The following is a 26,705-nucleotide window of genomic DNA, read 5'->3' on the forward strand; positions in this document are numbered from 1 at the left end:
CTGTTCTTCAAAAACGTTTTTTTTTTCCTATCTTAAGAGTACAACATAAAATGTATTTGTTGAGCTTTTATTTTGATTTTTTAATGAAGTGTTAATTTAACAGGAACTAAATTTTTACTTGTATACATTGATGACTGCAGAAATCATTTTTAATATATGATCTCTCTAATACTAACAGAGGTTGCCACAAGATGTTCACAAATGGAATAGACATAAAATTGGTTTTCCATTCATTCATTACGGTACACACTGCCCCTTTTAGTGTCAACTAAGCACTTAACACAAAGTGCCAAGTTTCCTTCGATTTGCAAGAGTTTCTTTTATTGTCATTCTAAAGACTTTCAATATTTTAATTTTTATCTGTGGAGAAATAATACTGCTCTAAAGATTTATGTTCTGAAAACTGTAAAGATGTGTGCATGTTCCAAATACGGGTTTCTTGGGCTTTACAAAGGTGGATATTGTGTGAAAGCAAAGTAGTATTCAAACCAATGTGAACTCCCTTTAAAATAACTTTTGATATTATTAAGTTTCCTCTTGGTTTCCTTCCTTTCCTTCAGCAATGAGGTGACTTTTCACATCCCATAAGTTAATGCTTGCTCAGTTACTCTTGGTCTTGAGCTACACCAATAGAACATGAGCTATGTGACTTACTCTTTCAGATACAATATACCTGGACTGACCATGTAGGTTAAGCCTTTTGAATGGCTGAGCAGTGGTTGCTAAAAGTGTTAATAGGCTCCCAGACTATATTGCATGTGTTGAAAATAGTCTTTTATAAATTGTTTTTGAATATGTTGAATTTTATTATGAGATGTACAGTAGGTTTTAGCTATTGCAAATGTATCTATCAATAAAGAAGACTTACCTAAAACATTTTGATTTAGGAAAATTATGGGTAGGTGTGTATCACCGTGGTTTTATTTTTCAAAGGCGATCCTTATTTTTGATTTCCAGCTAAAACCCATAGATATCTAAGGACTAAGGATTGAATATACAGTGAAAATGGAAAGGAAATGGGGTCAAGTAATGAAAAGAATATTAAAAGGGTGGTGATGAGCTTAAGACCGGGCTTCATCCCCCTTAGACATGCCTAGGACTTTGCTAGGTTTAATTCACACAGCATGGAGTAAAGAACTACATCATGGGAAAGAACTCATCCTAAGAAAAAGGTGAACCCAGAAGGTATCAATTCAGAGCAATGCCCCAGGGTGTACAGGGAAAAGAAACAATTTGAGCAGCAAATATATGGGCAAATTATTCCTCAGTTTTATGAACTACAGAGTGAATAAAGATGGGCTTAGGATGATATCTTCTGAAGAAATGATTATTCTTTTCATACAAAAATCAGGAGGGAACTATGTGGGGCTGAGGCTCTAACCTGCTTAATTTCGCTATAACTGAAATTGGAGATTTGAGACCTCCAGACCTGCTACTCTGACCCTCATGCCTTTGTATAAGCACGGGGGTCAGGATATTGTATTCACATGCGCCTCAGGGCACAACTAACTATTTCAAATTTACAGTCATTGAGAAGATAGAGTGGCAAACAAAAGATCTATCCCAAGCTTCCTAGTTCTGTATTTCAGACAATTCTTTTTGGAAAATGTGACTTTCACATGTTTATTTCTTTAAAAAGAGGGTTATTAAAGGAGACTCTGACATAAAACAGCTCTTTAGAGGCATGTTGATATTATAAGGATAAGTGGTTCCAAATATGACCATTTAGCTTCCCTGCAGAATACACAGTTTGAAAGACATTCATTGGAGGATTTATCAGTCTAAACGTTGATATCGCTCTAAGATGTTTGCATAAATTCCAGTTTGTTTTTTTCTTTTATAAACCCATAGTAATTGACTGCTTAACCCAAAACACCTGGGATGTGCCTAAATTACCTTTCCTTCATTTTGAAAAAGACTCTTGCAGCATCCTTTATGGACTATTTCATAGAAGACAAATCAGTGCATTGTTTCTCATCCACATATCCTCTTGATCTGCATTTATTTTCAATTTGTGGTTAAATTTGATTCTGGTGCTCTTAAATTATAGTTTCTGGGACTCTAAATTATACTGGAATTTTACTCTTTTTAGAAACAGACGATTTAAAATGTGCAGAATTCTCTGCCCAACATACAGACTAAATCATTTTTATATCAAATTTTAAAGAATGTGGGGAAGACAAAATTTTGTCTACTTAAATCCCATATACATTTTAGCTCAAATTAACTTAAATTAAGCATATTGTAATCTAGCTATAAATTTCAACTGTTATAATAATTTGATGACATTTGCATAGCTTCTGGTTTTATGGTAAAAACACTGGCCTATTGCCAGATATAAGCACATGGATTTGAAGCATCACAAACAAGAATTTTACATTTATGCTCAAAACTTTCTTGTTTTCAAGATGGTTTACATTGTCTTATAATATCAAACAAAAACAAGGAAAAGTTGGGATTTTAAACTATTTCAGTGATACTGGAAACTCACAGTTAAGAGTCTTGAAAAGTTTCTGAACTTTAGAATGCAAGGTAGTAAGATCTTTGATTCTTCAAAGTAATTCCGGGACTCTATTTAGCAAGCTGGGCTCTTAATGCAATGCCTTTGCTAGATCCCTCCATTCTCTTCTTTACACTGACATTTAAAAGAGTTAATTAAAAATAATCCCTTTGTTTTCTATTAAATATTATGTATTTGCAATTATATATTTGTTATGAAAACATGTTAAAAACAAAAGAAGGGACAAATGTCATAATATATGTGAATAGGATAGGATTCTATGGTTGATAGTAAAAAAGAAAAGACACATCAGAGATCTGAAATCCACAGAGGGCATTTGGGAACCAACTCCTGACATGCTGAGATAAGCTAGGAGTTGACAAGAAACGCAGTTACAATTCTTGGTAACAGCAGCGGTATTCCATTTTCTTCTGTGACTGAGGTTTGTGAAGGGTAAAGAAGTTTAAAGAAGGAAGATATGTTTTAAAGAATTGAAATTGGGCAGCCCGGGTGGCTCAGTGGTTTAGCGCCGCCTTCAGCCCAGGGCTTGATCCTGGGGACCCAGGAATGAGTCCCACATCCAGCTCCCTGCATGGAGCCTTCTTCTCCCTCTGCCTGTGTCTCTGCCTCTCTCTCTCTCTCTCTCTCTCTCTCTCTCTCTCTCTTTCTCCCTCTCTCTCTGTCTCTCATGAATACATAAATAAAATCTTAAAAAAAATAAAGTAAAATAAAACTGGAATTAAAAAAAATAAATTAATTAATAAAAAAGTTGAAATTTGGGGGGTGCCTGGGTGGCCTAGCCGGTTATGCCTCCAACTTGATTTTGGCTCTATTCATGATCTCAGAGTTATGAGATCAAGTCCCACATCGGGCTCCATGCTGGGTATAGAGCCTGTTTAAGATTCTCTCTCTGCCCCCTCTTTCTGCCTTTCCCTTCTACTCCTCCCTCCTCTCTTCCTCTCTTAAAATAAAAATCTTTTAAAGACTTGAATTTTTTTCTAAAAAAGGTCCTGAAATCTCTGCAATACCCCATAGTTTGAGAAAGTGGAAGAAAAAAAAATAGAGTGGTGGGTTGGAAACATTGGCAGGATGAGTCAAGGCATGATGGATGGGGTTGGGGGGAGCAAATGGTTGAGGACTGCAGCTCATGAGACTCCATGAAGGAGGGCCTGGGGAAAGAAAGGCTGAGAACTATAAAGGAGCAGGGCCAAAGGTTTGTGCCTAGTTGTGGAAGCTGTCCAGAACACTCAAGTGTTTTATTGCACCAAGGGTGGGACTGAAGTGATGGAAATGATCAGTCTCCTTCCATGGGACATCATTCTGAGATGAGGAGGCTTACTGTCTCAGGCCTGACAAGCCCAACAAATGTCTTTTACTCGGGCATGATTTTCAGCTGGTAGAAAGATGAATCCCCAACTAGGAACTGCAGTTTACCTTCACATAAGCACTTACTTTTTAATAGCTCTTTGCTTTATATATAGTGCCTTTCCCCTGAGACCCTACAAGCTTTACAGACATCATCTGTCACATGCTCCCAAAAGATTGGTTAGCAGTTGGTCTTACAGTCCTCATTTATTTTAAGAAAGCAGAAACATTCTTTTCAGAAAACCATGAAAAGAGTGAATTATTTTTAGCCTTTTTTCCAGCTATTATGTGACTTTTTAAAATAAAAAAGTACACACACACACACACACTTCTTTCCTTTAAAATCATAGATTTAAAGAAAACTATAACAAAGCAGAGTTTCAGCAGAAATCAACCAAAAAGTCTTTAAAACTTTTTTGATGTGTTAAGAACCCATGAAAAAGCTCATAGTATTCAAACTCATTTTAGTTTGTTTGATAGCAGTGAAATTAATTTAATTTCACACTTCGTTTTATCTTTAGGAGGTAAAAGTGGTCTTTGAAAGAACTGAATGCAGTTACTTGGGAAACTGATGTGTGTCTAAAAGAAACATTCTTTTTTACCAGGTTATGTGATAAATGATTCAAAAGAATTGTTATCATACAGAAAGCATGGCTCACTAAATGTCTGATTTTTCCTCTCAGTTTGATAAATAAACCTGTGAAATGATCACAACCCACTTCCAGAATCTTTAGACTACTCCATGCCACGAAAATGAAAGAGAATTTTTTTTTCATCTAATAATACAAACACACGATCAGTGTCCACTTTTGCAAACAAAAAAAAGAGTTAAGACATTGTGAATTTAATTCTTTCCTTCACATGTAAAGGTTGGATCACAAAACATTCTTTTGAGTGAAAAAAAAAAGCAGAACTTTTCTTTACCAGTTTCTCATGTCTCTGGCTCTGGCGAGTATGTAAATTGGCCTGCCTCACATAAAGAACCAGTCACAAGATGAGATCTCATACTACCGTGATACCATGATGTTTCCCAGAGTAAAAGCATCCTCTGAGCTGCCTGCATACAAACTAATGGCTGTGTTCCAAGAGTGGTACCTTTTTGGTCATCCTGGCTTAGCAGCAGCATCTAATTTCATAGCCTAAGTAGATCTTTCATATTTCTATCAGCTATATTACTTCGGAGAGAAATCATGTGAATACCTCCACATATAACTGGTACCCAAAAGTAGTAATAAGCATGTACTCCCAGAGGATCAAGAAAATTGGGAATTGAGAAGCTTAGTTCAGTAAATACTTCTAATGACAAAACAGCTACCATCTCTTGAAGTAGATTTATATCCCTCATATTTACTCCTTACAATAAGACAAGGGTTAAATTTTAAAGATGAATAAAATAAGACGCAGAGAAGGATCAGATTTTTAATTCAGCCCTGTGAACCCTAGAGTAGTATGTTAGTCCTTTAAGTACATCGTGTTCCCCTTTGTTAAGGATTGGTTAGGGCTGATGCTTTCTCTTGGGTCTCTGCTTTCCACCTTGAAAAGACTGGAGGAAAACCATCCATCTCAGATCTGTCAATGATACACACATGGTGTCTGGAAGAACAGTGTTATAGCTGCTGCTTTTGTAAAGTTCAAGGTCAGACTATCTTTAGTAAGCAGGAAAATAAGGATTCAATACTCCTTGCCAGCCATGAAGGGGCAGGTGGTTTCCTCAGTTTCTGTTCCACTTAAATTGAAACTTGTCACACTTCAGAGAAGTTAGCATGCATTTTCAAGGAGCTGGGATATGTAATTTCCTTATCAAATTATTTTATCTCTCTCTTTCAAATTTTGATCACCTCTTGCAACACAACTATGGGCTCTGGTTGTCATATGTTTTTGTTTCTCTTTTGGTTTACCTCTCTCCCACGTGAGCTCACACCAGGTGTGCCAAGGCGGAATCTCAGCAGCACCGAACACACTGCTCATGCCTTAGAGTGACTAAAACTTCCCTTTTCTTCCCATTGTGTTCTCTGCTCACAACGCAAAACCAACCCTGCTGTTATTTTTGCATACATCTTTAAGAAATATGGATCGGCAATACATTAAACTCACAATGGAAAGAAAAATGGGAAGGACAGAGTTAACTCTAGTGCATTGCAAGAATAAGGAGAATCTCATATTCTTTATGGCCCTCAATCAATATTACCATGAAAATATTTACCCCTCAGATAATTAGTTAAACCAGAATTAGAGTCTAGAATAGGGAATATAACAAACAACAAAAACAGGCATATGTTCCTGACACTGGCATTTGTTTGGCAAGATTGGTGATCCATGGTTACTGTTCTGAATTAGGGAAAATCAAAAACAGAAATACAGATGTAGCCAAACACTTCCAAATCCCTTTTCATTAAGGGAAATCTATAAAATGGTAAAATACGTCTTTCACCAGATAATGAAGCAAGACTAACTCACTCTTGTTTGTCTCTGCTTACTTAAAATCAGTGATTTCAAAAGTTCGTCACGTATATATTTGAGTTATGATGCTAAAATTTGGATAAGCAAATTATGTTCACCATGTGTCTCATTGAAATATATACATACTGTAAATTAAAACAAATAAAACTGCCATTAAAACCTAGTTTTCAGACACTACATATATATGTGTGTATATATGTGTATATATATGTATATATATATAATAAACATAGTAAAATAGCACTTTCAAGTTTTTCCATATTTTCCATATTCCATAATCAACATCTATTTATAAAGAAAATTATTTTCTCTCTATGAATCATCATGCAAGAGTAAATTAGGCTACGGGAGGCCAATTCAGGGTACTGATCAGAGAAAAAATATAATATAGATATGAAAAAAAGATGTAGATATTTTAAAAGAAATCAGAATCATGGTTCTTCATCTCCAGCAGAATGGTCTTCCATTCTTCTATAAGTTACATTCTAATCATTTTGTTCAAAATACTAGGTTTTTAGAAAAGCAGCCATGCATCATTCACCCAATTAAGCTCTGCTTACAGGGGGAAAAACACACACACACACACAACAACAACAAACAAAAACCTGTTTCATTTGCAAGAGGATTTTTTTCCACTCTTTTTAGGAAAAAAATGACTGCAATATGTTGCTCCCAAAACACGATTCAGACAGCCTAAGATCTCTTTAGGGTTGAAACAGTACCCTCACCATCAGCTTCGATGCTGGAAGGTAGGAAGGTGAGATGGGAGAAAGTATTGACTCACACTGACTTTTTGTAAAATAATAAATTAATAAAATTTGGAAACTGCATGCTTGACTGGCCTCAGGGTGAGTCTGCTGCATCCTGGCTTCAACTACAAACCTGAGCACCAGTTGACACTTTAAAAGGGCAGGGAGGGAGGTAGAGCTGAGGATTCCATGATGGGGAATATGGATTAAGGGAAAGAAAATGGGAGGAGAACCTATCAAAATGTATAAGTGAGAGACACAGCACACAGGGGAAAGGGATGTTCATTATTAAATTCAAAATAAAGAAATTAAATTTGACTAAATTTAATTACATATTGAAGTGAATCACTGGCAGAGGAAAAGTTACCTTCTTTTCAATTTATGAATTTATCAAATTAACTATAATCATGTAAGGGGCTGAAAGAAATGCTGAAGTAGTTAGATTTAGAAAACAAAAAATATGGTTAAAATGCTGTTACCTTTTGTAGGCCAGATCACAATTCGATTCCAGATATAAAATAGAAAAACCCAAGGGTAATTCCCAACAGATCCAACATAAAGTTCAATTTTGTTCCATAACAATCATTATTAATAGCATTTTTTATTTGGAAATTATAAAAATACATTTATTTTCTCAGTTTGGAATTTGTACAAAATTCATATAATTTATGACAGTCATCGTATATTAGAACTGGCTCTGAAAATAAATGTTAGATTCATGGGCAAAATTCTTAAACTTTCTAAGGCTGAGTTTCCTCATGTACAAAACAGGATAATAGTGAAGATAAAATAGACATTCCATTTAAAGAGCTAGCAAAATGCCTGGCATTCAGTAAGCTCTCAATAAATGTTAGTTGCCATTAGTTATTAATATTATTGCAATTGACCATCACAGCAAATGCATGATTTTAATATTTATTTAGAATGGACTAAAGAAAAAAAGAAAAAAGAATGAATGGACTAAAGATGTGTCTAGAAAGTAATACTCAGATTGATCATAAAGAACTAAAGAATATGAGATATTAGCATGGAAGAATAATTGATGGTAAAAAATACTGCAAAAATCAGAGTATTGAAAAAACAGATCTTTATATAGACAGAAAGTAAATTTTGATAGGTAGAGTGAATTGGAAAATATATGAAGTATAGTTTATGAAAACTGTATATGACTAATAAGAGAATTAATAAAGTCTTGGGTTGAGCAAAGTATAAATTTACCAGTGCGCCAATATTTATGTTTAGTTATTCTGGCCATGAATGGCATATTGATGATTTTGCTCATTTTTATGCAGTGGGAAAATAGCAAAAATCTAAAGCATACAGAAAAGATTTATGTTCTCTGACATGCTTTTAAGACATTAAACAAGTTAGAACATCCATGGGTCACAGCTTACATGGCTTTAGAAAATTAACAATACTGATTTTAAACCCCAAGGGAAATTTATGTCATATTTATTTTCAACAGACATCTAGTCATTTTACCATAAAGATACAGAAATTCTTCTCAATAGAAACTTTTCTGAATCATTCGCATAAAATGACCAATGCAGTTGTTTCTTTCAGCCATTTTTTGAATATCTCTCCATGGCTAAATTCATACAATGAATGATTTTTAGAAACTAATACATTCCCACAGATTAATTTATGTTGTAATATTTTTGAAATTCTATAGAAATATGATAGAAACAGAGCCACTTTAAAGAAAGTGTTCTAGAAAAATTTAGATTAAGTTTTATGTTTTGTTACAATACTGAAAATGTTACTGTGGCCCTTAAAGTAAAGGAAAGTGTGATCCTTCCAAACGCTGTCACAAGAACACTCTAGATATTAATAATTATTGATTATCAACTATGAACCTATATCTAAATCTCCCGTGACTACTTGAGAATGTGTTTATGACTGAATATTTTCCCTACACACACACATGCACACGCGTATACTTACCCAAAGAGAAAATTCATGAGATGTCTAACATTTCTTGCTTCTCTTACCAGTTTATCCATCTCTGGTTTTATACAATATCTTGAGTTTCAGTTTGAATGTAAGTACTTAATACCAAATTCCGTTAAGATGGTACATTTCTATTCACTGCACCCTCTCTAAATATATATATGTATAAGGCTTAAAGTACAACTTTATGCTCACAAGTTACAATTACCTGATAAATTATCTCATGCAATATAATGATGCCCAGAAAAAAAAATCAAATAAATGATGAATTCTTCCAGTCACATTTAGCTCATTGTCTCACAGTACAAATAATTCCATAGCCACTAACTTTCATTTATTAGGCACTTTTTTTTTCCTTGTACCTAAAGCTGTTCTTTTTTTAATTCCAACTTTGATTTAATTTCTGGACTGTGAGGCAAAAGTTTAATTTTACTTACTTAAGTATTTGAAGTTAACTATTCTTCACTATCTTCCTAACTTATTCTTAAATATTCATCTAAAAATCAAGCAAGTATGCTCTAATTATCCTTAACATTAAACAGGACATAAAGAACTACTTCATTTATACTAATATTTACCTAGAACAAATCATAGGGGTATATGTTCCTTCTTATTTTCAGAACATTTAGCAAGATATGTGATTCTTACAGTTTCTTGGATGTGGAGACTCTCATTTATTTATTTGAAACCAATTGTCATCATCATAAATTCAGCAAAAGGGAGTCATATGGTTTTATGAACAAAAATGACTTAATTGCTTTATAAGATAAAGTTCAGATAAGGGAAGAGAATATTATCAAATCTCAGATGTTTAAAAGATCCTCTGATAAGTGGACATAATTCAACTTTTTGAACTTAGATAAATAACGGGAAACTAGTCAAAACAGCAGGACAAAAAGAAAAATATCACCCTTGATCTCTGAATTTCTCCTGCTACTTATTAGCACTATGTCAGCTGATATTCAGATTAACTGGCCACATAGATCATCTGACCCTTGACACAGATAAATAGTCTTCTGACAACACAGGGGCTTAATGTGGAGATTTTTCCCTTGAGGTAAAAATGGCTGTCTTAGAAACCCTAAGGGTAACATAACAAACTTATTTAACCAAATGCTTCCATTTATAAATAACAGATTCCAGGACATCAAATTTAAGGAGATATTACATTAAGAACTTTTATCTGTCTCACATAAACATGCTCACATTCAATAAAGGTAAACAAATCTCAAGTTAGTACCTTGTACATTTGTTTAATATATAATGACACAAGGACTATAGATACTGGGATTATATTTTTCCAATTAGGAATATATACTCTGTAATTCAAAAGATGTCATAGAATTTTTGAAAAATCTGATTTTTTAACACAGCATATTTTTAAAAATTGCAGAATACTGCAATTTTGAAGATAATTTTTTATCAGTATGTTAAATTACTCTGCACTAGTACGGAAAATTAGCAATTAACACACACTTCGAGGCTTCAGAAAAAGTGGCTAATTCCATTTCTTATTATTAATGTAGATGGAGCAGCTATCAATCTCCAGCAGTGAACAACAATAACAACAACAACAACAACAAAAAACTTCATGAGTTAGAACCCTGGGTAATAAAAATTCAAAGATACCCACTTACAATCTAATAGTGCTGATAACTAAAGTCAACGTGTTTTTTAAATTTGCATAGTAGCATTGGTGAAAATAATAGAAGATCAAATTGCTTTTAGAAAAGCTCTGATATGTGTAATTTCTAAAAATAGAATAGAGAAAACCCTTGTGTACTAACAAGCAAAAAAAAAAAAAAAAAAAAAAGCTCTAATTTTACCCCTTTGCAATGTCTGGGAAATAGAGCTGTTGACCAGCATAGGTTGTAATCTGAGAAGAGGCAACAGTTACAAGGGTTTGTTTCCTTGACTTTCAGGAAGGTCTTCTCTGATGTTCTTCTAATGAATTTGTAAGGTACCTTCCATCTTCCAATTATTTTATAGAAAATGGCATTTATTTGTGGAGACTTTATGCAATGTGCTATAAATATCATCATAACATATTTAGAAAAGGCTCTTTAGCAAAGGCTATCAATATTTCTTTAATTATGTGTTCTACAAACATTAAAATACTGCTTGTAATTCTGCACTCTTTGTAAGAACATATCTTGATGTTAATAGGTTTATGAAGCCAAATACTAGTAATTTATACTGAAGCATTTTGGGTTGGAAATTTTTTTTCTTTTTCTTTTTTTTTTTAAGATTTATTTATCTTAGAGATAGGGAGAGAGAGAGAGCATGCACGAGTGCACAATGGCAGGGCAGAGGGAGAAGGAGAGAGAATCTCAAGCATACTCAGCGTCAAGCTTAGAGCCAAAGGCAGGGCTCAATCCCAGGACCCTGAGATCATGACCTGAGCTGAAATCAAGAGTCAGACCTTCAACTGACTGAGCCACCCTGGCACCCCTAGAAATGTTTTCTGATGGTAATAATATAGGCCAGCCTTTAATCAATCATCCCTATATGTATAAGCCTATCAAGTGACAAAAAGCTTGTTTCCCTTATTTTCATTTATGGAATTAGTTATCCCCCAAATACCTATATTTTCTAGAATAAGATGATTGGGACTCAAAAAAGCTACTATATTAAGTATTAATAATTTGATAATCTCTGGTACTTATGAATAAGCAATATAAGCAATCAATTAGTCATGATGCATATCTTTGAGTGTTCATTTCTATTGACTTCATATCCCAGATTAGAATATATTTTAAAAGTTCCCTACCAATATCACTTTATCAACCAAAGTTATTAGACATGAGCATAATAACATAGCTGTCTATACACTGTGCTGCCAACTCAAAGTTTAAGAATATATATCAACAATCTTACCTTCTTCTAGTGGGCTATCATTTTCAAATTTGTCTATAATTGTACAACCTCCTTATTAAAAAAAAATAAAAGAAATCCTAAGTTAAATGAGTGCCACCTGGAGTAAGTGAAAGGTCTCTGTACATTCTCTCATCCTAATATTCAGCATAAAGACTAAAACGTCTGTTTTTTTTTTCCTGTCTTACCATGTGCTAGGTACTATCATCTAATATAGCCTCACGCTGTCCTTGGAAGTAATTACTATTACACTCATTTTATTAATGTTATGGCTGAAATATGAACTGCCTTGTCAGAGCCAAGTATTGAATCTGGTTTTCCTAATAATTTCTTCTTAGAATTAATATTTCCATATTGGAGTTATTTATTTGGTTTATTTACCCTCCTTATTTAAATTAAGTATCAAAAAATAAGAATCAAAACTTTAAATTCTAAGTTATCTGTAGCAATAACTATACATTTCTTTATCTTATATTTAAGTATCAAATGGAATTTATGAGAGCTTAATACCACTGAAATCTGTTTCTTGATTTGGCTACAAAATTAAATGAAACTTTGAAATCTCTACCTATAAATCTGAATTTTTACCTCGATACACTTGGAGATTATGCCACAACCTCATTCGAAGAAAAATGGATATTAGAGTCTTATTTAAAAAAGAACTTTATAATGTTTCTTGGACATTAAACAATACTCTGACAAAACAACATTTTGATGACTTGAATACAAATGAATCAGAAACATACGGATTGAATTTTCTTTGACGTATAAGCGGGTTTGAATAGAAAGGGAAAAAAGTCATTGGCAAAATTCATTCTGAGTATTGCCAAACCTAAAACGTCTGAAAACATAGGATTTTTTAAAAGACATTCTAATGAACCCAAAAATACTCTCTTTGTTTTTCCATCTCTAAATTATTCTATAAACCCAAGTTTGAAGAAAGAATTAATTTACTTGGAAGATTTAAACTATATAAAGCATCAAACAGTGGGAAATTATAGTGTTTGGAGGGAAACTCTAAGTCTTAAAAGCTCAGAGCTTGTTAAACTGCTATCTGTGTAATAAACCATGTGTATAAAGGACAATGATGCCATAGATTTATTAACAATCTTAATATAGACCTATTAAGTCAGATAATTCGTGTATTTTTTATAATTTGGTGAGCTGAAAATCTTACCATAAATTATAAAACACACCTAAGCTTATTAAACACCATGAGAGAATGCTTGAGAACTTTGAAACTGATTTTGCACAAGTGGATCCAACCACCTACCTGGAATTTCTAGATTTAACCATTAAGAAGAAGCAATGTGGGGCGGCTCTGGTGGCTCAGTGCTTTAGTACTGCCTTCAGCCCAGGGTGTGATCCTGGAGACCCAAGATTGAGTCCCACATCAGGCTCCCTGCAAGGAGCCTGCTTCTCCCTCTGCCTGTGTCTCTGCCTTCTCTCTCTCTGTGTCTCTCATGAATAAATAAATAAAATCTTAAAAAAAAAAAAAGCAGCAGCAATGTTTTGTTTTTGTTAGTCTGCTCATATGTTTGCTTTATTTTGTGGAAACAAATGTGGAGTTCGGAGAATTATTCTGTATGAAAAAAAATCAATAGAATATCCTTTAACTCTCCTGCCAAATCCATAGCAGTTCATTTGTCAAATTTCTAAAAAGAATATTTCATAAACTGACATATTTTTCACAGTTCCTCTGCGAAATCATAATGTTACTTTTGATTTCACAATCTTTTGATTTCCAAAATATATATTTCAGTCTCTTTCTTTTTTTTTTTTTTTTGCAGGAGCAGGATAATCAAAATTTAATAATATACATCACTAATTTTCCCCTTATCTTATGACTGAAACTGTTTTAACTACTATACTGTGAGTTGGGTACAAAATTCTGCCCCTGTGTTACATCAGACTGATTTGGTTAATAATCACCCAAAAGTTACAGTTTGGAAAGTCTTCTTAGGAGTAATGTGTTTAGTGGCAGGTGGCATATACAAGTCTTTTAAATTGCAAATTCATTCAATGATCATTCAGGCCACGTTTTTAATACCTATCCACAATCTTCATTGTGCCAAGCACAGAGGGTGCAACTGTGAAGGAGAAATACACATCCTATGACCTCATGAAACTGACATTCATTCAAACATGTAATCATGATGGTGTTGCTGTGATTGATTAAAGCAGCAGGTCTGGTTCTTTTATGATGTGTGATCAAGCAACAAGAATATTATTATACATAAGTGAGATTTCATTTTCCCTCCATGATTTGCCTCCAAATCACTTTCCTAATAGCATCTGCAGTCATATTTTATATGAATGTTGTTCTAGCCAACTCTGAACTATTGACTCTTCCAGACTATACCAAGCCATTTTGCCATTCTATGAATTTACTCACATTGTTTCCTCATCTCAGAATGCATTCTCTCTTCCTGTTCTCTCACCACCACTCCACATATTTCCACAGCTCCCTCTCTTCTCTTCTTCATTTCTTTAAATCTTATTCAAATGACCTGGCTGAAAAGTTACCTGAACCATGGTCCTTTTGGCTCTGTACTATTTGGAATTGACCCTCTCTCCTTCATTTTCCTGGAGTGTCTTGATTGTACCACTATTTTTTAGCATGTAAGACATTTTACTTTTTCCAAAATTAGCTACCTATGTCTGTCTCCCAGATTCAACTTCCCTTTAACATGTTGTCTTCCTTGTATAGGTACTCAGTAATTTTACACCAAACAAATGGATAAGTGGATAATTAACACATGAATTTGGAAGCAGACTTTCCTGAGTATCATCCAGTCGTGGCTACCACTTACTTTTGCTGAGAAGTGTAGCTGCCAATTACTTTTGCTGAGAAGTAAACATATGTAGAATCCATTATTGCTAATTAAAGATGGTTTGCTGTGTTTGAAGCAATATTGCAATATCATGTTGAGAACATCAGCGGTAGTAATGAATGAAGCAATAAAAAGCTGAAGCATCTGGTTATTCATATTTATAAAGAAATGTCCCAAGTAGATTCTCCATGAAGTAGCAGTTAATAAAACTAAGGTGCCAAGAGGGTCACCTGCTTTCTCAAGTTCAAATAGGCTCTAGCTCTGGTGAAAATCTGTTTTAAGTACTGCTTAAATGCACAAAGCCAGCTTGCCTAGCACATTTAAACATTTTAATATTTCATATCAGACAATATTAAAGAGAAAAGCAACAAAGGCTTTAGATAATCTGACTCAAGTAAAGGATTGGGAAGCCTGTGGAAAAAAGTGAAATATTAATTTATTTTAGGCTCGAAAGCAAACAAAGCCCCCCATAACTAATACAACAGTAATTTAAAGTAAAATTAATATATAAGAGAAATAAATCAAGGAGAGGGGGAAACTCCAAAATATAAAATAGTCCTTGGAAAAAGATCTGAATATTTCAACTATAAATTGAAAGCAAGATGGAAGCCAAATTATATAGATAGTAATGAGAACCAATTTGGAAAAAGGAGTAGAAAAACCAAAAAAGAGAAATTTCAGAATTTTTAAGTGGGTTGTGAGTGGGTAGGGAATGAAAGAGCTGATCATATTTCATAGATCTCTTGAGTTGTTTAGTTAGACATTTCAAGCATCTCCCCAAGGAGAAGACTGGGAGAAGCACATACCACTAATTTAATTTTTCTTGTTTGGGCCACATACCAGGGAAGAAACGACTGCTCACCCCCGCAGTGCTGATTTCCCAGTCACATTTCTGACCATAAATGTACAGTAGTTTAACATTGTAAGAATTCTTGCAAGATTATTTAAATATGTGCTTTTCTCCATCTACATTTATAAAGTTTGAAGTCTGACAATTCTTAATGGTAACCTCAAAGCCATAATTGGAAAATAGCCTAGAATTCAAAATATTTAAGTTGTTTATAAAAAATTAAAATTCACCATTATAATTAAAATCTATAGAAAAGTCTAGATTTAGTGGTAAAATATCTGAAACTCATCGATAACAGTACGAACTCTCTTTTTCTTGATCAAGATCTGAGGCATGAAACCTTCTTCTTCGGCTGTGAATCTGGTTATATGGGTAAAACAATGTCACTGTGAAGTCCTATTGCTTATAACAATGAACCTCCTTGCCAGAGACTCAAGTCAGACCCAACTTCTACTTAACTGTATTTTTTAAGCAAGGCTTTAGTAATACAGCAAAGAGGATTGAATAAGCCACCCTAGATCTACAGTGTCTATTGCCTGAGCCTACAGAAAACTAAAGGTAGTTGAAACTGAAATAATGCACATTCTGTAATTAATCATCCCTTTATAAATTACCCTCCCCAGGTCTAGCCCTAACATTCGCAGGATGTGGGGCAAGAAGACAATGTAAGCCCTTTTGGTTGATTTCTAAATATGTAAAAAGTACTAATAAATCATTAAATAAATTATGTTCTATTCTCTTATCATGACAAATATAATTTTAAATGACTTGAAAGTCCAGATTTGAATTTACAATTTTTGGATGCTTTGAGTGACCAAAAGACACAAGGCTCTGAATAAATCGTCCTTGGCTTCCCTGGCCTCCTGATGGAATGTGCAAAGACCCCTTTCACCACAGTCTTTGTCAATTCTGTTTCATTTGTCTAATGCCTGCCCCTGCCTTTTTTCCTAATCACATCTTCCTGATTTTTGGGACTGTGGTTCAGATTCACTCACTTTTCTATATTTAAAAATCCACTGGGCTCTTCTTGTATGAAATATCACCCATTCACTAATATTACTATGTGATCACTACCTAAGCTTCACTCAACCGCAAGCCTCACAAGGCCAGTTCTGCACTTGCATACCATTTTATCTCCAGCATCTAGCTAAGCACACCACACACAACTGCTCAATGAATACTTGTAAGCATAAGAGTAATTTCTGGAGTGTCTTCAAAATGAAGATTTCCTATAGACCCTCTCACCCAACAGGTGATTCTGGAGCTATTGCCTTTGACCAAATATTGGGATATGTTAAGACCTAACGGTGTTATTTTCTGCAGTACTTTGTGCTTCTTTCTTTTATCTCCCTCTTCCCTTCCCCCCTGTATTATTGGTAACTCCTTTGCCTGTTTCCCTAGCACTACTGTATACATTTATCATATATATAAAGTTATATGTATCTTTATTTTTAGTCAAGTTTTGAGATATCTTTTAAATATAATATTATTTCAATGTACAGTTCTATTAATTCTTACAAAATATATAGTTGTATCACTACCATAATAATCAGGACATAGACCCATAGTACTTTGTATATAGCTTTCTTTAGTATTATTATAATAGTGATACTTGTTTGCTCATGGTTCTTCAATACTTGATTAAAAACTCCTTGAGAGCCAGAAACAATATCTAATTCTTCTTTACTCCATCCTCAATACAGAGCCTAAAATAAATGTGTGTTGAGAAAATATGTTTGTAAATTGAGTAACTAGTTAATATGTTGCACTATCCTATGGCAGGTGCTACCTTGCACATTGTAAGTATAAAACATTCTATTCTATCTTGGTTAAATTGTATAGAAAGCTGTAACTCTCGATGTGTCAAAACCAGCACCACAAAAAATATTTGAAATTCATTGCTTACCATCTCCCGTTTCTGCACAGAGTTGTAAACCCAAATTATTCTGTGGATTAATTACCCAATGATTGCTGGTCACAGTGATATCAAAGACAAGCCAACCCACATCTAAAGCTTGGGCCTTCCTTGTGTCTAACAGGAACAGATCTGCATCCCTAAGGAGAAAAAGAACAACAACAAAAATTTAAAAGTGTGAACGAAAATCATCATTTCCTATACTTAAGTGAAAACATTCCAAAAGCAAATCTTTAAAATAACAAAAGTTAATTAAAGAATGAAGGGAACAAGTGACTCAAGTGATGAGTAATAAAATACAGAACCTTTTATTGTTGGGCCCCCAACCCAAATCTGGTGCACATTAGCAATAACTGAAAGTAATTTCCATTTTCCTGCTCTTCACTGGCCTTTACAAACTGACTTAGTGGTCTGGATTTGGGCTCTGAGAATCAGTGTTCTCTGAAACCCCTGTCTGTAAGGAGCCTTCGCTGGCAAGTTCACTAGCAAGGGTTAAACTAGGCAGAAATGGAAGGGAAAGTAGGTACTCTAATTTGGGTGGGTTAATGTGGATTGCCAAAGGAATGGAGCACAAGCAGGAAGTGATGCAAGCATCTGCTTCAGAGACATTTTTCCCTTCTTTTTCATTTTTATTACACTTTTTTTTTCATTATATATATATATATGTATTTTTATTTTTTACTTCATTTTCCATTTTGATTATACAATTATGTATATCAAAGGCCAAGAGGGGCTCTCAGACTGCACCACTAGATTATGGGATGAATCCCATGAATTGAGCAGCAGATGCACCCTGAATAGCTTTAACATCTTCTGCATGCATAAAACCCCTGGGGATAGTAACAGCTATGATTATGAACATGTATGTTTTAGGATAGTCTCCACAGTGTCACTGTGATTAACTCTTATTAATCTTTACTTTGGCATTAAATTTCCAAATGTATGAGCATTTGTTGAACGATAGCAAACTGCTTTATTTATTATTTCCTTACTACAGCTGCCTCTGATCTAAAAGTTACACATGTCCAACATTTAATCTTTACAATGGCTCTTCCTCAAAGTAGAATTGAAATATACCATTATGCATTTTATGACCTTTTATACTGTGCTGAATCTGTTTAAGGACATAATATTTATATGAGGAAAGCTAAAGCCATGTCATAATCAGCTATGTTAAATACTATTCTACTGCATTTGCCATCTATCTGCATCACACAAGTCACTTCAAATGTGGCTTTCAAAATGTAAAGAGCAATTTTTGAGTAAAACCAAATTACATATGTGTATTATTTCTTAAGACAAATACTCTATTATAATTGAAAATTTAACTATTTTTAACAGGAGTGAAGATTCCCAATGTTTTAGAAACTGCATCTTCATTTCTTTGTTTCAACTTGATTTATTCATTTTTTCACTAACCTAGAGAAGTTAAAATAAAGGCATTATGATTATTTAAATCATCTAGCTATCCTAGTCCCAATGATGCAATTTTTTTCCCCTTCACAATTTTAATAATAATGTTTAACAGAGGAGAGTTGCAGATACCTTTTCATATCTAATATAGGACTCAGTTTGAGATACCAAAGACATATGTTAAGCATATACTATCATGCAATGAAAATAGTCCATTAGTTATTACTTGAATTTTAAGGACCCATTATATTCATAGTGTGATGGGATAGCAATCGAATTCTCCCTCTTTTTCCTAACTTGGAAAACTCACCAAGTAAGTGGAATCCAAGAAAACACAAATTATCCTTAAATTCTTGAAATATTTGATATCTTTGAAACTATATTGTTGGAATAATTTAATCACATTATCAGTTTCTTAAACAGAATGAGTCACCTTGTAGCCTGGGAAATACTCAAGTGCCACCCTACTGTCAAACCTGCTTTCAATTTGAAATATTGCATAAATGTTCTACTAAGCTCTGCAGAGTTTATAATGCCACCCTTTGGCACGGTATAAACAAATACTTGAAAAACAAAAAGAACAAAGAGGTAACATTTGAGAACAATTTCCACTAGTTAACAAATATCTTTAGGTAGTTATTCAGGTAATATTTTCTATTATTTTTAAATTATGCTATTTTTCCAGAAAAAGATCTTCAAACCATCCACATCCAAGTCCCCAAATTTCAAGCATGTGTGTGAAGAAGATGGTTTCAGTTGTAATCGATATATTTAGAAAAAGTATCAGCCAAAGAATTCAAGCAAGCCCTAAATATCTGAATTTCAGAGATGGAACTTGCAGTTTATCAGAAGGAAAATCTAGGCCGGTGATAGGGTGTGAAAAATCCATACATTTCTAGTTCCCCTCTGAAAAGTTTTGAAGTTTCTATTGCTTTCTTAAGCTCCACAGTTTCCTATTCTTGAGCAAAGTTATTTTATTTTTGACTGATAAATTCTATTCTTTCATTTTTCCTCTATCCTTTTATAAAAGCTCTTCTGCATTACCTACAGACAATATAATATGCTTTGGAAGAATCAAGTCTATTACTAATCAACACAATGGTAGCAAGTCTGCAATTTTCACTCATGTAGTACTTTTCATAACAGTCTCTTAAAAATAAATCCCTACCCATTCTGTGGAAACTTAAATGCGATTTCTTTTGAAGTACAAAATTACTTCAGTAGAAAATGGAACTTACATCACTGGAAATAGTAGAAATACTATATCCTATGAATAGTATAAAATAAACCTGTTAAAGTTGCTTCATCTTACTATTTTTACTTGATGTTTTTATAGAAATTCTTGAAATAGCTAATAAAAGATATTTTAAAATATTAATTCACTTAAAGGGAATGCAGTAGAGAGAAAAAATATATGCAGCAAAATATATTTATTTGTAGCAGAAATAAATCCATGATATAATTTCTGTATATTTTTTACAATCAAAATAATGAAATTAAAATTAAAATCTCCATTCCTGCAAAAACAATAAAGTCCATGTACATAGATGTGTACAAGCAAATATTTCAGAATAGTGTTGTGTTAGTTTTCGAAGGCTGCCATAAAAAAGTACATAGACTGGGTGGTTTAAACAACAGAAAATTATTGTTTCACAGTTCTGGGGGCTGGAAGTTCAAATTACGGTGTTGGTAAAGCTGGTTTCTTTAAAAGCTATGAGGGAAGGATCTGTTCCAGGCCCACCTCCTTATTTTGCAGTAGGTCATCTTTTCCTTGTGTCTTCATATCATCTTCTCTGTGTGTGTGTCTCTGTGTCCAAATTCCCCCCGCCCTTTTTTAAGGTTTTATTTATTTATTCATAAGAGACAAAGAGAGGCAGAGACACAGGCTGAGGGATAAGTAGGCTCCTGAGGGGGCCTGATGTGGGATTCCATCCCAAGATTATGACCTGAGCTTAAGGCAGATGCTCAACCACTAAGCCACTCAGATGCCTCCAGTTTCCCCTTCTTATAAGGACACCCTAACGCCTCATTTTAATTATCTCTTTAGTTATTTCCAAATAAGGTCACATTCTGAGGTACTGTGGACTCAGACTTCAATATATAAATTGGGGAGAGAGGGGAGCACAAGTCAACCCATAACACTATTTCAAAATATATTTTTTATAGGTAGAAATTTTTCTGGATGTGAATGTTCTGTGTTTTTTTTTTTTATGTTATAGCAATTATCATATTGAAATGTTTTCAAAAACAAATATGTGAAAGTAAATTTATACTGATTAAAATAATTCATAATCACTAAAATTTGTATTTTCTTTTTCAGAAGGAATTTGAATATTTATCTAGACTACAATATAAATTAGCATTATAATTTCTTATACAGATAAATGAAGTCATCATTCGGTTATTAAACACAGAGTTATATCTAACAGATAAAGTATTTATAGCATGTATATAGACTTCTAGCTTGTGAAACATATAAACATATTGAAAATAGTTACTTAAAGTGAATAATATGTATGTATGTAGATATATTTATAGTTTGGTACAAATATATTTTGAGCAGATCTTACTTTAATCATGACCAGAGGCTTAAACGTGTCTAGTCATGGGGAATTGGTGGCTGTAAATACTGATTTATAATTTTACCACTTTTCAATTTATTGAGGAAAGAGTTTTGCATATGTGCCTTAGGAGTCTCAAAATACCAGAAGGGTAGGAAGGGTAGTACTTCACTAAGGATGGAACAGCAGGAGCCAAAATTCAGTGAACTTTGAATTGTCATCATTCTTATGACTCATCTGAAAATAAAGATGAATGGAATGAGAAAATTTTGACCTATGAAATTTGGGAAAGTATTATTTGGGGAGACACATTACCATCAAATGACATGAGTCGATGCTATTCGGGGATGCTTATAGATGTTAGCAATAGAATTGGTTACAAGTAACCAAGGAGAAAGGAGGAAGAACAACTATAAGGGAAGGAGCAGAATGAGGGTGAGAGCAAGGGAGAGAGGATAGGGAGGAGGCAGAGAAAAAGAAGACACAAGGAAATTCAGTAACTCTTCCCGGGTGTGTTATGTTGAAAATCCAATAACTGGCTGTCTTTGTAAGTCATTGTCTTAAAAATCACTTATATAAGCAAAGAGTCAGAAATTGCACTGTGGATACAACATTTATCCATCTAGAAAAGCCTAAAAATAAACAGCAATAACAAAAAAATGTGTATATACTGGTGCTTTTGATAATATAGTTCTAATGAGAGCATCATAACAGATCGAAAAGTATTTTGTGATATATGACTCAAAATATGGTTACAGTGATGGACATGATGTCAAACATGCATGTAAAAAGTTTGAAAGTTTTCACATGTATATTTTGAGAGTAAAAAAGGAATATGACTGTATTAATATTTTATGACCTGATTAAAATATATGCACATAATTATGAGTAATTTTTGTATTATTAATTGTATTCATTATATATCTATGTTTATAAACGAGTCCATTATATAAATACTCAATTTCTTCCTCTAATTTTTTGTATCTTTTACTTGGGTAAAGCAGATACCATTTTTATATAATCATATCATGTTTATGTGTTCTCCATAAAGTCAAGTATATACAGTATGCAAACATACCCAGTAGCACACTATACATTCAATTTTGAATATTGGAAATATTAACTTTCTCTATTGTCTGAATACCTGAATAAAGGGAGTATTCTCATTGTAAAACTAAAATAAAAAGAATGACCAAGAATGTCTGATGTAAAATCAGCTAGTCTGGGATTCTACCTCTGAAGGTGACTAAAATTGATCAAAGAATACTAAAACTAAATGGGATATAAATTACTGAGCCAAACTGTTATTTTATTGTTGAAAATTTTTAAAGAAAAATCAAATGATTTCTTACGGTTACTGCATCATTTGGGAGACCAAATCCTTGTTCTCCATATTTCATTTTCAGAACACTTTCTCTTATATCATGGAAGCTCCCTTTAGTCCCAAACTATATTTTGATTGCTCTCCTTATACCAAAAGATCACTGGTTTTTAGATTGGAATATCAAAAATTTAGGCTGAGTCATCAGCTTCAAACAGATGGTAGAACTGGAGCCAAGGAGTGACCTGAGACATTTTGGAAATCCATCCATCCATCCATTCATTTATTCACTCATTCACTTTAACATTTATTGACTCAATTTAACTAAACTCTAACTACCTCATAAGATTCTAGAGTAGGGTTGGCTACAAAAGAAATTTGGGTAAGTGAAAGTGAAGCAGTAGCCATATTTGTGCTTGGAATACTTCCATATGATCAAGTATTATTACAGCTTAGGCATACTGTCAAAATCTACTGGTTCACCTTTTGGGTGTGAGGCAATAGCTAAGCCTGTAGCTCCTTCAGATACCACTAAATCTCCTGGTTCAGTTTCTCTGAATGCAGGGTCAGGCGTGTGGATACATCTATGAGGAAATATGTGGTAGGTAGGAAATCTTCCGTATCACTGAAAGTGGAGGTTTGAAGATAGGTTCCAATTTGTCCTCATAGCTTCCAGATCATTCTCACAGGTTCTATTTTGTCCTTCTTTCCCCAACTCACCCACCTTTTCTTCCAGTCTTCTCTAAAGACCTTAAGCCCAGTATTAAATGCAGAGAAACAGCCTTACATAGACTATTTAACTACCTTCCACAATTGCATAAGGTCAGATCCTTACAATAAATTCTCACAGTATCATTCCCCAGAGGGATTAGACAGCTACCTTGTATTTGATCAATTGTATTGAACCACTTACATTATGGAAGGGCAGTACTTGTTCTCATTAGAATAGGCACTCTGGATATGAATTTTCCTTCTCTGCCCATAAGATTTCTGCCAAAATCACTATTCATGAACTTATAGAATGCCTTATTTACTGCCATGGAATTTTAATGCTGCTGATGATGACCAAAAAGTTCATTTAACAGCAAATGAAGTGCAGATAGACTCATGTTCATGGAATTCTCTTGCCTCACCATATTACCCATCACCTTATAGCAGATGGCCTAATAGGACAGAGAAATGGCCTCTTTAAAGATTCAGTTATGGGCAGCCCGGGTGGCTTAGCTGTTAGCGCCGCCTTAGCCCAGGGCCTGATTCTGACGTCCCGGGATCCAGTCCCACATCAGGCTCCCTGCAGGGAGCCTGCTTCTCCCTCTGCCTGTGTCTCTGCCTCTCTCTTTCTCTCTCTCTCTCTCTCTCTCTTTCTCTCTGTGTGTCTCTCATGAATAAATAAATAAAAACTTAAAAAAAAAAGACTCAGTTATGCCACCAGTTGGTTGTCAGTATCTTATGAAAATGGACAAATATCCTGAGGAAGTCTTATATGCTCTATATCAGCAAACAGTATAGGATTATTTCTCTCATAGTCCTCCTTCATGAGTCTAGAAATCAAGGGGTGGAAACAGAAGTAGCTCCTCTTACTCTTCCTGATCCAACTAGCAATATTTTTGCTGTATGGCCTCAAAACGTTGGGCTCTGTTGATCCAGAGCTCTTAGTTCCCAATGGTGTAATAGTATCATTAGTAGCCTTAGCAGTGGTTCCATTAAGTTAGAAATTGAGACATCCACATGGTCACTTTGGGGTCCTCATGCCAGTGAATCAAGAAGCTGGTAAAGGGCTGCTAGAATGTGTGGGTTGATCAATCCTACTTATCAAAAGGAAACTAGGTTGGTTCTACCACAATATGGGAAAAGAGCATATCTGAAATAATAAGACATCACCAGGAATACTCCTTAGGATTTCCATGTCCTATGATAAAAGTCAATAGAAAACTACAGCTCAATGTAGGCATTACTGCTAATGGTCCAGACACTTCAAGAATGAATAACTAATTTACCTCACTAGGTAAGGAACAGTGACTGGCAGTAGTGCTTAGTGAAAATAAAAAGGATATGGAATGCATTTCAGAAGAAGGAAGTTATAAATACTAGCAACAACTATGTGACCAGTTACAGAAGTGAGGTAATAGTTATATTATTTTCTTATTTTGATATTAATGTATCAGTACTCATATGAACCAATTTTTCCCTTCTCCATCTGCCTACCACCTAGTATAAGTAGTTATGATAGTAGCTAACCTCATATTTATATTGAAGTGACAGGATATCAAAGGGGCAATATGACCCAGGTAGGAGAGGAATGAACAACATCCAAAGACAGATAAATAAGCAGAGAATGATTTTACTACTATATTTTTTGGAAAGTATGAATGGTTTTAAAATGTATCTATTGGTGTCAGTTTGACAAAGATGGACTGTGGTGGCTTTATACTTTGTCAAATCAGCTAAACGGAAACTGAAACTCCGAGAATTCTCTTCCCTGTTTGGTTCTGTGTTAAGGTTAGCCATACAAGAAATTTGTGCAGGAGTTGAAGTGAAGCATCAGCCAAGTTTATGCTTGGAAGATTGGTAAAGTGCCAGGTTTTTTTCCTGCACACATGCATTGTCACTGATCTGCTGGCTCATCCTACTGTGAGGAACAACTGGATCTGCTGCTCTTTCAGCTTCCACTGGATGTCAGTAACATCAGTTTCTCCAAATCCTGGCCCACAATTCCTCCTGCCACAATTCATCCCCTTCACCTTCCCCACATCCTAAGCAAGGGGTATGTGGAGCTCATGGTGAAGTTTACCAGCTTACCCTTCAGGTCACTCTCATCGTTGAAGCTGGGACTTTCTGAGAAGTAGAATGCTTTCCAATATGTCCTTGGAGTTCCAGATTATTCTCCCAAGTTTTAATTCTCCTCATGCTCTCTACTCCACCTCCATTTCCCTTCCCAGTTGCCTGTCCTACAAACTTCAGACCTACCACCAGATGCAGAAGCAACAGAATCAAATGAACTATTTAACTAGGTCCCACAATTACAAAAAGACAAATCACTGTAATAAGTCCTTTATTCTTTATCAGTCACATGATTCTACTTCTCTTATCCAATACTGACTCACATACTCTGGCATGCATTGAATTGTGTCCTCCAAAACAATATGCTGAAGTCCTAATCCCTGGCACCTGTAAATGTGATTATTTGAAAATAGGGTCTTTACTTTATAATCAAGTTGAGATGAGATCATTAGGGTGGGGCTAATCCACTATGGCTGCTCTCCTTATAAGAAAAAGAGATATAAATAGACACATTCAGAGGGAAGATAACTATATGAAGACAAAAGCAGAGATAAGAATTACTTTGACATAAGCCAAAGAACATCTGAGACTACCAGAAATTGCAAGCGGCAGGAATCCTCTCATAGAGGTTTTGGAGGAATGTGACCCTACTTGACTTTGGACCTCTGGCCTCCAGAACTATTAGAAAACAAATTTCTGTTATATTAAGCCATCCACATTTTTGACAAGTTGTTATAGCAGCTCTCACAAACTAACACACTTCCCTAGTTGGGATATTTCAAATATTAAACAGGAAGTGGTAGGCAGGATCAAAGAATGAAAAAGTAATCCATAAGATTTGGTAACAAGGAGGCTGTTGCTGGATGATCAGTTGAGTGGAATTATGGGAATCAAATTGCAGGAATTGAGAAGTGAATAAATATAAGAAAGCAAAGAGATGTACTTATTTTTTATTTTTTTTAAGATTTTATTTATTTATTCATGAGAGACACAGAAAGAGAGAGAAAGAGAGGCAGAGACATAGGCAGAGGAAGAAGCAGACTCCCTGCAGGAAGCCCAATGTGGGACTCAATCCCGAGACTCCAGGATCATGCCATGGGCCAAAGGCAGACGCTCAACTGCTGAGCCACCC

At 34.4% G+C, this 26,705-nt stretch overlaps 1 protein-coding gene across 1 annotated transcript in view; it reads right to left on the reverse strand.

The window, feature by feature from the left end:
- BMP5 (bone morphogenetic protein 5) overlaps nt 1-26,705 on the reverse strand; it is a 112,334-nt gene that overhangs the window by 18,783 nt on the left and 66,846 nt on the right. Inside the window, exon 3 of the mRNA XM_025419086.3 lies at nt 17,489-17,637. Coding sequence (XP_025274871.1) covers nt 17,489-17,637 — 149 coding nt within the window. The remainder of the gene's footprint in view (nt 1-17,488; nt 17,638-26,705) is intronic.

Source organism: Canis lupus, chromosome 12 (assembly GCF_003254725.2).
Source record: "Canis lupus dingo isolate Sandy chromosome 12, ASM325472v2, whole genome shotgun sequence".
Lineage (NCBI taxonomy): Eukaryota > Metazoa > Chordata > Mammalia > Carnivora > Canidae > Canis > Canis lupus.